Raw genomic sequence first — 16,721 nt, forward strand, 5'->3', positions numbered from 1 at the left:
CCTGAAACCTCTTCCTCTCCCAGTCGATTCTAGACCTTCCTCTTCCACCCCCTTGACCATCATCCATTGTGAGCATCAACGGTGACTTTCCAACTTCCTTGAGCTGCTTCACAGCAGAGCCATGTCTATGAAAATCCACCCAGCATGGGTTTTGGTGAGGAAGGAGTATGGAGAGGGGAGGGTGTCCGGAGGATGAAGGACATCGATGGTGGGCTCCAGCACCTTCTACTCCTCGGATGCCCACGATGTGAGCAAAGCCCTGGCAGGTAAGTCCCGACATCTGCACGCCACACTTGTCAAGACGTGTTCTACACTGGTATGTTTGCTCGCCAACGTGGGCGGACGATCTAGCTGGGGGGCAGGGGAGGACCAATTCCAGTAGGCAGGCCTAATAATGACATGCTGATATATTGCAATGAGGTTCCCGATGTCTGATGGCAAAGAACACGGCTCGCCATCAGCGGGCTGAGGGGACGATCGGAAACTGGTCGTTAAACCAATCACGCCACTGTCTGCTCACACTACCGAACATGCCCGATGCCAGCTGGCACGGAAAATTCCAGCCAACATCTTCAGCTGCTTCAATGACTTTCCACTCGTTATAAAGTCAGAGGGGTGTTGATTGCTGCTACTTTGAGTGTTCAGCTCCATTTGTAACTTCTATTAACTTCTGGCTGACAATGGGTCTCACTTCAACTGCAGAGAGCTCAGCTCAATAGGTGATCTGTGCTCTTGTTAATTTCCCATTTGCTTATATTGATGAGTTAAGTGATTTCCACCCCACCCATAAGTCCCGAGGTTCTGCAATTCCTTTGGCTTCAGCCTTTAATAATAGTTATGATTCTTGTATAGACAAATAACTTAAAAAGATATTTGAATTTCCAGTGACCGAAAAGATCACATGACAAGGTTCCAAGTTAAGGCTTTTACTGTCAAAAAAACGAAAAGCAACATTCACTAAACACTAAAGAGAAAACTTATACTTTAAACTACAGAGAAGTTTCCCCATTTAACTTTTTAAAAGACCGAAAATCCCCCACCATGGTTATACTTCATGCTGTCCCTTAAATGGGCCCTTTATTCTCCCAGAACCAGTCCAAAGCTATTCTCTATTCCTGATGGTCTGTTTGTTTTCTTTCCCAGCTGGATAACTTCTAATGCCAGAAATGACTTTCACTGTGAAGGAGATTCTTCTCCTCTAGCCCAAGCTAGGCAAATCTTCAAGCCTCCTTTACAAAATCACAATCTTGGTCTCTTCAATCTGTGGGCAAGCTCCCACTTGTGTTCTGTGAGATGAACAATAAGGTCGGTATTTTCTCTACTTCAGGTGCAAGACCAGGTGCCTCAATCTCACCTCTCTCAGATTCTTGTAGACTGACTTGTGTCTGAGAGGTTCGGTAATATCTTAGGAAACCTTGTGACCTGATACTACAGTGGTTTTCAATAGGCTTTTGCATCTCAAAGCTCATCTCCAAGAAAATGCGAATCACATGGGCCTTGTATTCAGGTAGAAATGCTAATGAGTTTTCTCTTAGGCACTTAACTCCATTCTATCTTGGAATTAAACTTACAGTTTGAAGTCTAACCATTTATAAAGTCTAACATTCCTAACACTTCCCTGTGTGACTTGGAGCTAACAGTCCAGCACAGTCAGCACAATTACTCTTACCACTATCTATAGGTGTGAACATCTTGCATCTTCTCAGCAAGTCTCTGGACCTGGGCCTCGCTTGTCCCACAGCAGTCAAGCCACTTAAGCTTGCTGTCAGGCAGAAACCAGAACAGGTTACATGACCCCCTTCATTCCTCCGTTTTACCTTAAGTTAAAGATACAGTCCCAGAACATAATATTTGTAACTGTTGTCTGCTCTTTAGGTTGGCCTTGATTAATTAATTCCCACCAACATTACAAAATACTGCACTATATCTTAGAAATTTCTCATGTTTCCAGAAAATAAGTTGAAAATTGTTTTGAGAATTTCAGCAAACAATGTTAGGGTATTCCTTTAGACTGCACTCAAAAAAAAAAATTAGGTTATACATTCATCAGGATGGGTCACAGACAAAAACAAAAAACTGCGGATGCTGGAAATTCAAAACAAAAACAGAATTACCTGGAAAAACTCAGCAGGTCTGGCAGCATCGGCGGAGAAGAAAAGAGTTGACATTTCATGTGAGAACTGGAGGAACAGCACCTCATCTTCCGACTAGGCACTTTACAGCCTTCCGGACTGAATATTGAATTCAACAACTTTAGATCTTCAACTCCCTCCTCCATTTCCACCCCCTTTCTGTTTCTTCCCCCTCCCTTTTTTCCAATAATTTATATAGATTTTTCTTTTCCCACCTATTTCCATTATTTTTAAATCTTTTATGCCCTGCTAGTCTTTCCACCCCACCCCCACTAGAGCTGTACCTTGAGTGCCCTACCATCCATTCTTAATTAACACATTCGTTTAGATAATATCACCACCTTCAACACCTGTGTTCTTTTGCCTGTGACATCTTTTGATTATCAGCTCCTATCACTGTTTGCTTGTCCCTACAAACACACCAACCCCGCCCCACACCCCCCCCACCCCACCCCCTCACCCCACCTTAAACCAGCTTATATTTCACCCCTCTCCTTATATTCACTCAGTTCTGTGGAAGGGTCATGAGGACTCGAAACGTCAACTCTTTTTCTTCTCCGCCAATGCTGTCAGACCTGCTGAGTTTTTCCAGGTAATTCTGTTTTTGTTTTAGGTCACAGACAAGTTGGAATGGGTAATTGTGTGGTATAAAGATTATAAACCCACTTAATTTGTAGCAGGAAACTATAACAGTCATTGGGATTATTTCATCTTCAGCTGGGCATAAAGCATCACCTGACCAGGACAGAGAGGAAAATTAGGTCACAGAGGCATAATAGCCATTTGGTACATCAGGTCGATGCTGGCTCTGTAGAGCAATCCAGTCAATCCCATTCCCCCACAGACCTGCAAGTTTAATTCCCTCTATAGTACATATCCAATTTTCTTTTCAATTCATTGAAAGTCCCTGCTTCTATTCCCCTTGTAGGCAGCAAGTTCCAGGTCATAGAATAGAGTTACTGAATGGTTAACAGCATAGAAGGAGACAGCTCTCAGTATTTGGAGGCCTTCAGAATACCTGTAATAGTGGTCATATTCTAGACAAATGGATTCTGCCCATACCCCTACAAAGACATCCTGTTTCCAGAGCATCCTCTTTCCAACACAATATCTTCCCTAATCAGTATCACCACTCCACCCTCTTTATTTCTTCCTATCTTTTCTGAAATCCTTGTATCCTTGAATATTAAAAGTCCAGTCTTCACCATTTTTAAGCCACGTTTCCATTATTGCAACAAAATCATATCCCCACATGGCTATTTGTGTTTGTAGGTCCATGATCCACACTGCACTTAAAATGAGTCAAGTCAAATTTCTGTTCATTAGTTTATATGGATAGGCCCCATTTTAGGCATGTGATCAGCACTGATCAATTTTCCTCTTAGTCTCTCCAGGTAATGCTTTATGCTCAAGCACTAAAAACAAAAACTTTCCCTTCTGCCTCTTGGCTCTCACCCTCCACATGGATTTGAGGAAGGGAACACGAAGAGCGGCAAGTTTCATAGACGAATGCTTTCTGACTCTACCACAGCACTGCAGGACCATTTTATCTTTGTGTATTTACATTATGATTGCAACAATACTGCAAAGCATTGAGAATATAATGTGGTTAGATGCTTTGGGAAGAAAACATTGGTCTGTCTAACCTACCCTTCCAAATCTCCCATTTGGTTTCTTGTCTAAGTTGAGAAGCAACAGTCTTGTATCGTTTTTAATGACATGAATTCATCCAGTACCTAAGGGAAAACTTGCCATAGTTTTCTATTCAACCACCAGCTGCTAGCCAGTGCCACAATTCCATCATCATTATCATTGTATATTTAGATAGTACCTTTAATTTGAAAAAATATCCAAAAACACTTCACAAGTTAAAAATGGAGGTTGAACCAAAGGACAAAATAATAGGAAGGATGACAAGATTGGTTTTGAGGAGACAGGGGTCGAGAAGCAAAGGAGTCTAGGATTATTATTCCAGAACAAGGGGCCTAGGCAGCTGAAGGCATGGCCACCTATGCTGGGAGGCATACAGAAGAATCCAGAGTCAGGAATATAGCATTTGAGTTGGGGGGGGGCGGTTGAGGAGAGGGTGCAGGAGGGTGGTAGGGATAACAGAGGTGGGACAGTTTAGAGATAGAGAAGGGTAAAGTAATGAAGGGATCTAAAACAGAAGAGTGAAAATTTTAAATCAAATGCACTTGAGAGTGCTGGGAGCCAGTGCAGACCAGCAAGGACAGTACTGATGGATGAGTGGGAACGCATATGGGATAAGATTCAAATATTAGAGCTTTGGATGAGCTAAAGTTTACAGAGCATGAAGGATGGGAGAGTGCTGGATTAGTCCAGTCTGGAAGTAACAAAGACATGGATAAGAGCTGGAGGGCTGAGTAGCTTTGGAAACCGGAAATGTCGCAGTGGTGCAAGGAGCCCATCTGCCTCTTTCGAAATAAAATATTGCCAATGTTTCTATTTTCCTTTGACACACTAACTTTAAATTATGCCATCTATGCATAGAATCATGTATCTAAAGAACTTTCCTGCATTCATTTTCCATACCCATCATAAGCTCACATGTTTTGCCCCCCCATTCCCCCCCACCCCATGTTCACTTGTCACAATTCACAGAGGTGTGCGCTGGGTTCCACCATAATTTAGAGTGGGAATGTTGATCGAGCTTTACCCTCCAGTTAGCTGCCCGAATTCTCAGTTATATATGATAGGGCTATGTAATTTTACTCTGATCAGTTGGTGTCATGAAACTATCATATTTTTTTCATAATATTATTGTGGTTTATTCTAAAGTAGGTTTACGACTGAGTGTGTGTATGGCTGTGTGTGACTTAATTGAATTGGAGTCAGAGATTGCAAGATTGAAATCATCAGAAGTAGTTCGGTGTAAAAGGCATTTGAAATGCTGATGAGTAAACACGGATGAGGGCAGCATGTAGGGTGTGAAGGAAATTATCATTTTCAGATAAGTGAACGTGTTGTTTAGATTTCAAAGGGATGATAGGATGTTTACAACTAACAAGAAAAGCAAGGCCAAGCAGTATGTTTATTGTTCCCGAAGGAATTGACCATATTGGCAACATGAAAGATTTTCATATTATGGGAAAAGTAAATTTGCAAAGACACGTAGAACAATGGAATTTGCAGATTAAAGAGAGACAAACATATAGCCTTTGGCCATCCATTCTCCTCAACACTTCTGTAGCTAACAATCTCAATCACACCCTCCAACTCTGATGCTGTCGTCTCCAGTAAATCCCTTATTGCATTCCACCCTAATCAATCTAGCGAAGCACTTTGGATCATTTACTATGTTAAAATACAATATATTAATTTAAACTGTTGTCATTTACATACAAGCTAATTACAGAATAGCAGAAATGACATAGCAAGTGGCACAATGCCCAAGTTACACAATAGTGATACAGTTGCAAGAAACCTTAATTGAATCATTGATACAACATTGGTTTTATTTATTTATGGGATGTGGGCGTCACTGGTTAGGCCAGCATTCAATGCCTATCCCTAACAGCCCTTGAGGTGGTGGTGGGGAGCTGCCATCCTAAACTGCTCCAGCCCATGTGGTGCAAGCACACCCGCAGTGTTTTAAGGGAGTTCCAGGATTTTGCCCCAGTGACAGTGAACGAACAGCGATATATTAGTCAGGATGATGAGTGGCTTGGAGGGGAACAGGTTTTGGTGTTCCCACCCCCAAGTTTCTGCTGCCCCTGTGCTTTCAGATCGTGGGTTTGGAAAATACTGTCTAAGAAGCCTTGGTGAGTTCCTGCAATGTATCTTTTAGATGTTTCACACTGCTGCCACTGTGCATCTGTGGTGGATGGAGTCAATGTTTGTGGATAGAGTGCTAATCAAGCTGGCTGCTTTGTCCTGGATGGTGTTGGAGTTGCACTCATCCAGGCAAGTGGAGAGTATTCAATCACATTCTTGCCTTGTGCCTTGTTGAGGGTGGATAGGCTTTAGGGAGTCGGGTGATGAGTTCACTGCAGGATTCCTAGCCTCTGACCTCCTCTTGTAGCCACAGTATTTAGATAACTAGTCCAGTTCAGTTTCTGGTCAACGGTAAACCCCAGGGTGATGATAGTGAGGGATTCAGCTATGGTATTGCCATTGAATGTCATGGGGCAATGGCTTTCTCTTGTTGGAGATGGTCATTGCTTGGCACAAATTGTGGGGCGCAAATGTTATTTGCCACTTGTTAGCCCAAGCCTGGATATTGTCCAGGTCTTGCTGCATTTGGACATGGACTGCTTCGGTATGAGGAGTCGCGAATGGTGCTGAACATTATGCAATCATCAGCGAACATTCCCACTTCGCACCTTATGATGGAAGGAAGGTCACTGATGAAGCTAAAGATGATTGAGCAGAGACACTACCCTGAGGAACTCCTGCAGTGATGTCCTGGAACTGAGATGATTAACACCCAACAATCACTACCGGGTATGACGCCAACCAGCAGAGAGTTCCCCATGATTCCCATTGACTCCAGTTTTGCTAGGGCTCATTGATGCCACGCTCGGTCAAATGCTGGCTTGATGTCAAGGTCAGTCACTCTCACCTCACCTTGGGAATTCAGCTCTTTTGCATATGTTTGAACCAAGGCTGTAATGAGGTCAGGTGTTGAGTGGCCCTGGCAGAACCCAAACTGAACATTAGTGAGCAGGTTATTGCTAAGCAAGTGCCGCTTGATAGCACTGTTGATGACCCCTTCTATCACCTTACTGATGATTGAAAGTAGACCAACGGGGCAGCAATTGTCTGGGCTGAATTTGTCCTGCTTTTTGTGCACAGGACATACCAGGGCAATTTTCCAGATTGCTGGGTAGATGCCAGTATTGTAGCTGTACTGGATCAGCTTGGCTAGGAGTGCGGCAGCTTCTGGAGGACAAGTCGTTAGTAATATTGCCGGAATATCGTCAGGGCCCAGTGCCTTCAGCCGTTTCGTGATATCACATGGAGTGAATCGAATGCCTAAGACTGGTATCGGTGATGCTGAGGACCTCCAGAGGAGGCTGAGATGGATCATCCACTCGACACTTATGGCTGCAGCTGGTTTTGATTTCTTTTGCACTGATGTGATGGGCTCCCCATTATTGAGGATGGGGGTATTTGTGGAGCCGCCTCCTCCTGTTCGTTGTTTACCACCATTCATGACTCGATGTGGCAGGGCTGCAGGGCTTAGATCTTATCTGTTAGTTGCGGAATCACTTAACTCTGACTATCACTTGTTGCTTATACTCTTTTGTACGCAAGTAGTCCTGTTGTAGCTTCACCAGTTTGACACCTCATTTTTAGGTATGACAGGTGCTGCCCCTGGCATGCCCTCCTGCACTGTTCATTGAACATCACTAAATGCATAATGGCCCTCCTGGTCCATCACATCACACTTAATCATGCTCTTCAGTGGAGAATTTGCATTAAGTATTGACATTTAGATGACATATGAAAACCAATAACTCCCTGATAAAATGATAAGCTATGCTAAAGCCAGTAGATGGCATCTATAACATACATTCAGGGTAAATATAAATTTCAATGACCAAAATCTGAATTAAATGGCCTTTCACAGTTCAGACATTGAAGACAAATTTCTCCCCATGTCTATAAACACACATGCACCAGCATTTTGAAAACAACATTCTTTTTAACAAAATCTAGATACAGGCAACAACGTCTTTACATAGAACTAGCTAAGCCAGACTGCTGTACCCTAAAAGCGCAGTTATCACCATAGTGTTTTGTGTACTGGCACTAAGGCAACTTCTCTCCCAATACCTAAACAAAAGACTTCATCTAAGATAAGGCAATTTAGATTCCAATAATTATATATTGCAAAGGCATTCCAGTTTGTCGCAGGATGAAATTCTGTCACAATGGCCAAAAAAAGGTGAACCATGATCAGCAATTTTCTAATTTCTGACTAAATCTATGCCTAGTTCCACCTACCACTGCTCCAGACATCATCGCCAAAGCCAACAGCAAGAGCTCAAAAGGATGAATGGATCCTGAGCATCAACCTACATCCTACCACTCTGGCTAAAGTTTGAGGAATAAAATCATTTTTGTTCATAACAATACCCTATTTCAAACAAAACAAACAACTGCCACCTATGCTAAGGCCAGTAGATGGCACACATAACACTACACTTCAATCCTGGGTGTACATGACTGAACAAACTTCAGGCTAAAGGTCAAAATAAAAGGTCTTTCTAATCAATTTTGTAAATGCTGAATGACTTGATATTCAAACTGTAAAAGCATTGGCAGAGAACACTTCATTGACAAAATGTGATTTTTCATATTTCTATATTGTAAATGACTTATCAGCAACAATTAACATTTAATAAGGATTCATATTCTACAAATATTTAAGGGTATCATTTTACACTATAGCCAAAAGCAGATGTCACATACCGTACTTTCTACTTCCGTGCCAATTAGTGCTATTGTTGACAACAGGTTCTATTTAGAAAAAGGATACTTTAAACTAATCAAAGAACTTTATCACCACCCTGAGTTTGTTAGTGATCATTCCCTTTTTCCCCAGTCACATAACCATAGACACAAGGTAGTTTATTCCTTTAAGTTGCATTAGTTCAATATGCAAAGAAATCAGATCACAGAAACAATGTTATAAATTTTTTAAAGTTTTTTTTTAAAAATGTCACACCAATCTTATTATGTCCAGTCATGGCTGACTGTTCGTGGTACTAATATTTCCCAACCCTTTGCCTTCCACAATAATCGGTACTTCAAATTATAGTTACATCTCTGCCTCACTGTCACCTCTTCTTCAGCTATTATGAGAAGAGGGGGATGTAACCATTTCATTGTTTTATTTGTTCCATGGATGACTGGCAAGGCTGCATTTATTGCTCATCACTAGCTACCCTAAGACAGTGTTGGAACCTCTGAAGCAATTTGTTTGTATAACTGAATGGCTTGTTAGGCCACTTTGAAGGACATCAAAAGTCATCCATGTGGTTTACAGTTATATGTAGATCCAACTGGGCAAGAATAGTAGTAGTATTGCAGTTGGCATTTAACAACAAAACAGTTACACCTAAACATTGAAGAAATGTCATCTGACTCGCTGGATCTGATAAAAGTGTGGCAATAAGTAAATCCGCCCAAATTCGAGGTAGGTACAAATTTGTTCATGCGCCAGCATTTATTTCCCATCCCTAATTGTCCTTGTTCAGAGGGCATTTAAGAGTCAACCAAATTTCTGTGGGTCTGGAGTCACATGTAGGTCAGATCAAGTAAGGACGACAGATTTCCTTCCCTAAAGGGCATTGGTGAACCAGATGGGTTTTTAACGACAATCGGCAATGGTTTTGTGGTCATCAGACTTTTAATTCCAGATTTTTATTGAATTCAAATTTCACCATCTGCCGCAATGAAATTTGAACCCAGGTTCCCAGAGCATTACCCTGGGTCTCTGGAATCCTAGCCTACTGACAATAACACTATACCATCGCCTCCCCCAGCTATTTGTCTATTTTTAAATAAGAATATAAAGCTGAATAAGGAGGGGTAAGAGGTAGTGTTTTTTTTCTAAATATTCGATTTCTCACCCACACTCTCCATTACAGCCTACCAGAAGATACTGCCTGCAGCTGAAAAAAATAAGAGAAGCAATTAATTTTCAGATGACTGTCTATGTCATCTTTAGGCAGAGGAGAGTAGCTGAGTGGGGACACAAAATTTTCCAATACTTATAATGTAACTGACCTCCATTTAGCAACACCACAGCACATAGTTAAAAACACCAGTTAAATCTCTGTGCCTCTGACCCCTAGTGCATGCGTTGGTACATCATAATATTAGGAGAGAGAGGGGTGAAGGAAAACTGCAAATATCTCCACTTACCCTGCCTGCTTCATCCAGGGCAAGTATGCAAATATTTTCACCTCCTCCCTCATTAAGTACCTGAGGGTCAACTTTATGATCCAGGTGTCCACCAGTAACAAGAACTTTCTTCAAGTTTAACTGCCTGCACATCCAAGAAAACAATTAAATTCAGCACCTCCTGGAAAGATAATTATCATACATACAACAAAAGGTTAGCAATCGAGAAAATCCAATGTACGCTAAGAACATTACACGGCATTACATCTAATTCCATAACTCTACTAGACTACTATCCAGATGTATCTTGAATGCTCCCAGTGTTTGCACCTTTACTACCCTGACAGGTAATTGCAGACACTTATCATCCGTTATGTGTAGAAACTTTAATATCGGATTTATATTTTCAGTAACTTATACTCCACTATCTCTGGACCGGTTTTGGATTTATTCTCTAGCCTACTTAATATCTTATATACTTCAGGGAGGACTCACTCTCTAAACAATGTAAACTGAAATTATTTAACTTTTCCCTCTCAGTCATTATGCTTCCACTTGAAATCACTGTTACTGATCTTCTCTCTACTTTCTTCAATACTAGTACATCTCTATTGCAACATCAAAACAGTGCACAATACATTTTAACTGGTTCACTAATTGTCCAAATATTGATAGTAACAAGTTCACTATTATTCTCACTACAAATTAAATAATAAATAAAGGCCCAACCTACTCCCTTAAATGCAAAAATGTGTTACCTTCTAGAAAGACGAGGCAAATCACAAGTGCGTTGTCTGAGGAAGTATGCTGGTTTTATAAATCAAAGTGTAGTCAAAGTACAAGGTACAAGAGAATATAAAAAATAAGGGGAATAGGCTGTTTGGTCCCTCAAGCCTGCTCTGCCAATCAATAAGATCATGGCTGATCTGATTGTGGCCTTAACTCCACTTTCCTGCCTGTCCCCCTCATAACCTTTGACTCCGTTGTAGACCAAGAATCTGTCTAACCTAGCCTTGAACGTGGTCTAGCCTCCACTGTTCCCTGCGGTGGAGAATTGCAAACATTCATGACTCAAGAGAAGAAGCTCCTCTTCATCTCAGGCCTAAATGGGAGACCCCTTATTTTGAAACTGTACTCCCTAGTTCTAGATTTCCCATGAAGGGAACCATCCTCTCAGTATCTACCCTGTCAAGCCCCCTCAGAATCTTATGTGCTTCAATAAGATCAGCTCTCATTCTTCTAAACGTTTATAGGCCTAACCTGCTCAGCCTTTCCTCATAAATTAACCCCTTCATCCCAGGAATCAACAAGTTACCATCCATATAATGCAAACCCCAAAACTAAGACACACTGGTCCTTGGGAGCTTTGAATAACATGTTAACAGTTCAGAGTATCACTAAATACCACCACGAATTGGACATACTTAACTTCCAAGTTGGATTCTCCAATCTGTGCTCTGGCAACTGAGATTCCACCAGAGATACAGTATTGTAAATTCAGGTCTGTAGATTCTCAATTACTATCCTTTGAAACAGTCCTACTCTAATAATTAAAAAATGTTAAAGACAAATAAATACCTGGAAGCAATTTTCTTGCATTGATAGCCTGTCAACAGGTAAACATCTCCTCTTTCCGTAACACACACTGTGGCTCCATCACTTGCTGCTGCTAGAGATATCACTATATCCTTATGATGCAAAGCTGATACTTGACGAGGTGCAAGCACACATCGCTCCCCATTAGGGTCCATTAAGTAACCTGAATCAATAATTCAGATAAATTTTAAATACTGGCATGTCAGAATACTCAAATTCACACACATTCAGAATAAACTGTAATGTAACACACAGATATTGACATCTCCAAAAATTTGAAAGGCAAGATCAAAATCTTGAATTTAAAGCAGAGGGATACAACCATCATTGCAACTTTAAAAATGGAGGAAGATTTCCAAGAATAGTGTACCAATATTTTAACATTTTTTAGCACAGAGTATGCCAAAAACAATTTTATCACCTATATTTGTCAAAAATTATAATTATGTAATTTGTACACTTAAACTGACTTTAAACCAGTAAGCCACCCACACACAAAACAATCATAACAAAATGTTAAAACAAAGGCTACAGGTGAGGTAAACAAAATATAGCGTAGCACAATGTCCTTTCACCTATCTGACCAAGGTTCAAATCCTGCTCAGACTGGCAGAATAATAATCACTCCCTTTAAACAATTGCAGGTATCTCATGTAAGCTCATACAATCATACACTAAACAGCCTAAAAAGTGTTCAAAGTTAAATTATCAAAATAATGTAGCAGTGTGCGCTTCTAAGGCTGAGCAAAATGTAGAGGGTTTACCCTACATTTAACTTAGGCTATAAGGAACTGGCCACACTTGATATTTATAGAAAGTGGAGGATGATGCAAAGTGAAAAGAAATTTTTGTTAAATACAATTAGTGTATAAAATGTCACAGCTTTGTGCAGGTTTTTAGTGACATGCAAAATGGGTATGGCAAATTCACTAGTACAAGCATTACAACTGAAACAGCTTCTACACCTTACCAAGCTGGCCACCATTCAGACCCATGGTATACAGCGCTTCCCTTGTCCACAGAACAGTGTGAAATCGTCCCACAGCAACTCCAATCACAGTTCTTCCTTTAAGGGTTTTGGACTGAACCTTCATAAACATGTTAAAAAAGTACAGATCCACAAATATTAAGCAAATAAAAACAAAAAAAAACGTTTCCTTTTCTATTTATTCCAAACCAACAGGTTCCATGTATGGTTTTACAAAAATTCTTAACATTACGGTACATCATACTCAAACAGCGCACTGGTACAAAGTTCTCGACAGCATGTGCAATTGAGATCAAAATAAATTTTAGATTTTACTTGCTATAAAGTTTGGGTTGTGGTTACCCCAAGCTAATTTAAGGCTTCCATTAAGCTCACTCACATAATTTAGCTCTGTTTATGAAATTTAATTTTAAAAATTTAAGAAAGTTAGAAGTTTCAGGAAACATTAGGTGGAGAGTGAACTTGAAAAATAAAACCACACATTATTCAGGATGATGGTTTTGGTTAGCTTTCAAAAGCAACATTTTTAATAAAATTACTTAAATCTGAATCAAATGTAATAAATAATCTCTGGATCTACTAATTAGAACTGTCAACTAAGAATATTATTTAATTTTACTGGGCATTTCCACTTCAAATCTTCATATATAATGGCGTGAAAGAGAACTGCTTAACTTCAGTGGCTACAAAAGGTCACATTTATTTGGTAATTCTTCTCCGACACTCATAAAATACAATCATAGAATCTTGCAGTACAGAACGAGCCTATTCCATGTTTGTTCTGGCTCTTACAAAGAGTTACCTAATTAGTCCTACTCACCTGCTTTTTCCTCACAGCCCTTCATTTTTATCTCTTTTCAAGTACATATCCAAATGTCCTTTGAAGTTATGAAGATACCAAATCCCAAAATTCAATTCCCACCCTATGAAATACGGCAAAACCTAACTTTAATTGACTGTTCAATAAATTTAAGAATTTGAAACTTTCCCACAATTTTGTTTAACCTTAACTTCACGAAATATACTCACTGAAAATTCTCATTAGCCCAGATCAACTATTTTTGAAAAAGTTGCTGATAGTGACACTAAAATTTCCAGTTTGCATTAAATGTTCAAAATAAAACTGCTTCATTATAAGGACATCGGCCCCTCAAATGGCCATTTGTCATGCATCTCCAAAAGACTTCCCATAAATACCTGTCTTGGTATGCTACTGTTGGCTGGTGGAGGTGCAATACCCAGCTGATTGTAAGTGTTCAGTCCAAAAGTAAAAATGGATCCATCTTCTGTCAAAACAATTGTATGGTCCTTTGCAGCTGCCATCCGAGAACAACGATGGCTGGCTAAACCTTCCACCATTCGGGGAACCTAACAAAACAGCAAAGTTATATAGTAAATGTGCAATCAAAAAGTCTCATTAGAAATCTCTACACATCTTGTCCAACAATGTCTTGCCAAGTAGCTGAGTCATGAGGTTCAGAAAAGCTCAACATTTATACAGTGCCCTAAATGTACAAATCTAGCCTCAGGCGCTTCAAAGAAAATCAGTCAAAAATAGGCTCTGAATCAAAGGTAATGGTATCAGAAGGGGTGTCCAAAAGTGATATCAAAGAGACGGGTTTTCAAAAAGTCTTAAAGAGGGAAATGGAGGTGGAGTGGCAGGAAGGTTGGAGGAAAAATTCCAGAGCTCAAAGCCACTAATGGCGGTGTGAAGGAAGAGGTTCTGAGGTGCATATGTGACTTGAGGCAGTTACTGAGATAGGGAAGAGAAAGATTCTGAATGGATTTAAACATAAGATCAGAATTTAAGATTTTGGGCATTGGGAAGCTGGAAGCCAACATAGGCCAGGAAGGTCAGAATGCACAAAAATAGTGCCATATAGGATAGAGATAGCGAAGTTTTAGGAAAGCTGAAGCTTATGCAGTGTGGAGGATGAGAAGCTGACCAATAGTGAATTAGAGTACCAGAGTCTAGAAGTGACAAATAGCTGTGTCAACAGCACAGATGTGGAACCTGACCCCATGTTTTTTTGGTGATGTTGCAAAGTGGCCGCAGGTTGAGAAGGAAGAGGCAGAGGTCAGGGATGCATCCTTTGGGCACATTAAAGCTAGCGGTGAAGGGGTGGAAGAGAGGTCATTGATGAAACTTAACTTGAGGGACAAAATGGAAGCTCAGCTTCCCTGGATATAGAGTTTCCAGGCAGAATAGGGAAGTGGATAAAAAAAGGTGGGGGTGTAGCATTATTGGTTAAATAATCAATAACAGCCGTGAGGAGGGGCAATATGCCAAATGAAGCATCAAATGAGGCCATATGGATTGAGCCCAGAAATAAAGAAGGGGCAGCCACATTACTAGGAGTCTGCTATGGATCCCCAAAGAGTGGAAGGGAGCTAGAAGAGCAAATGTGTAGACAGGGCTTCCGAGTGCAAAAACAATAGGGCAGTAATCACTGGAGACTTCAACTACCCTAATATCAATTGGGATATGAACAGTGTGAAGGTCACAGAGGGCACAACATTCTTGAATTGCATTCAAGAGAACTTTTTTAGCCAACACATAACAAGCTCAACGAGAGGGGGAGCAATTCCAGATTTAGTCTAAGGAAATGAAGCTGGACAAGTGGATAAAGTAGCAATGGAGGACCATTTTGGAGATAGTAGCCATACTAGAGTTAGCTTTAGCATCATTATGGAAAAGAACAAAGATAGAATATGAGTAAAAATTCTAAATTTTACAAAGCTGAGAGGTGAGCTGGCAAGAGTGCACTGGACACAGCTATTCAGAGGAAAAACTGTGTCAAATCAGCGGGAGAATCTCGAAGGCGAAATTGAGGGTCAATTTCCAATCCTGGCTAGATACAGGCAAGGTCCCAGAAGATTGGAGGTCTATTAATGTTGTACCATCATTTAAAAAGGTGCAAAGGATAGGCCAGAAAATTATAGGCCAGTGAGTCTGGCTTCTGTGGTGGGCAAATTATTGGAAACAATTCTGAGGCGCAGAATAAACTGTCACTTAGAAAGGCATGGTTTATCAGGGATAGGCTACATGATTTTGTTAGGGAAAGATCGTGTCTTACCTCTAAGTTAATAGAATTTTTTGAGGAAGTAACAAGGAGGATTGATGAGGGTAGTGCAGTGGGTGTTGTCTACATGGATTTCAGTAAGGCATTGACAAGGTCCCACCCACATGGCAGACTGATCAGGCAAGTAAGATCTCATGGGATACAGGGGAAGATGGCAGGTTGGATCCAAAATTGGCTCAGTGTCAGGAAACAAAGGGTAATGGTTGATGGATGTTTTTGTGAATGGAGAACAGCTTCCAGTTGTGTTCCACAGGGCTCAGTGTTGGGGCCCTTGCTGTTTGTTGTGTATATTAATGATTTAGACTTCAAAGTAGAAGGCATGATTGGGAAATTTGCAGATGACACAAAAATTGGCAATGCAGTTGATAGTAAAGAGGACAGCTGTCGACTCAGGAATAATATTGATGGTTTGGTTGAGTGGGTGGAGAAGTGGCAAATGGAATTCAATCCAGGAAAAGTGAGAGGTAATGTATTTGGGGAGAGCAAACATAGCAAAGGAATACTTAATAAACTGGAAGCTATTGAGAGGGGTTGAGGAAGTGAGACACCTTGCAGTGCATGTCCACAGATCCTTGAAGGTGGCAGGGCAGGTGGACAAGGTGGTCAAGAAAGCATATGGAATGATTTCCTCTATTGGGTGAGGTATTGAATACAAAAGCAGGGATGGAATGATGGAACTGTATAAAACACTGGTTAGGCCACTGCTGGAATTGTGTGTAGAGTTCTGGTTGCCACATTACAGAAAGGGCATAATTGCTGTGGAGAGAGTGCTGAGAAGATTTACAAGAATGTTGCCAGGGCTTGAAAATTGCAGGTATGAGGAGAGATTGGATAAGCTAGGGTTGCTTTCCTTAGAACAGAGGAAGCTAAGGGGTGACCTAATTGAGGTGGCACAAAATTATGAGGGGCTTAGATAGGGTAGACTTGTTTCCCCTAGCTGAGAGGTCATTTACCAAGGGGCATAGATTTAAGGTGATTGATAGAAGGATTAGTGCAGACATGTGGAAAAACTTTTTCACCCAGAGGGTGGTGGCCATCTGGAATTCA

At 40.8% G+C, this 16,721-nt stretch overlaps 1 protein-coding gene across 7 annotated transcripts in view; it reads right to left on the reverse strand.

Annotated features, from left to right (window-relative positions):
- ibtk (inhibitor of Bruton agammaglobulinemia tyrosine kinase) overlaps window positions 1–16,721 on the reverse strand; it is a 152,190-nt gene that overhangs the window by 81,621 nt on the left and 53,848 nt on the right. For 6 of the 7 annotated variants that reach the window (XM_041187928.1, XM_041187931.1, XM_041187924.1 and 3 more), the window contains 4 exons: window positions 13,789–13,959; window positions 12,574–12,691; window positions 11,586–11,766; window positions 10,029–10,152 (listed from right to left, as the gene is read on the reverse strand). In XM_041187928.1, coding sequence (XP_041043862.1) covers window positions 10,029–10,152; window positions 11,586–11,766; window positions 12,574–12,691; window positions 13,789–13,959 — 594 coding nt within the window. The remainder of the gene's footprint in view (window positions 1–10,028; window positions 10,153–11,585; window positions 11,767–12,573; window positions 12,692–13,788; window positions 13,960–16,721) is intronic. The other variant, XM_041187927.1, reaches the window with a different exon arrangement.

The sequence above is a fragment of the Carcharodon carcharias genome, chromosome 5 (assembly GCF_017639515.1).
Source record: "Carcharodon carcharias isolate sCarCar2 chromosome 5, sCarCar2.pri, whole genome shotgun sequence".
Lineage (NCBI taxonomy): Eukaryota > Metazoa > Chordata > Chondrichthyes > Lamniformes > Lamnidae > Carcharodon > Carcharodon carcharias.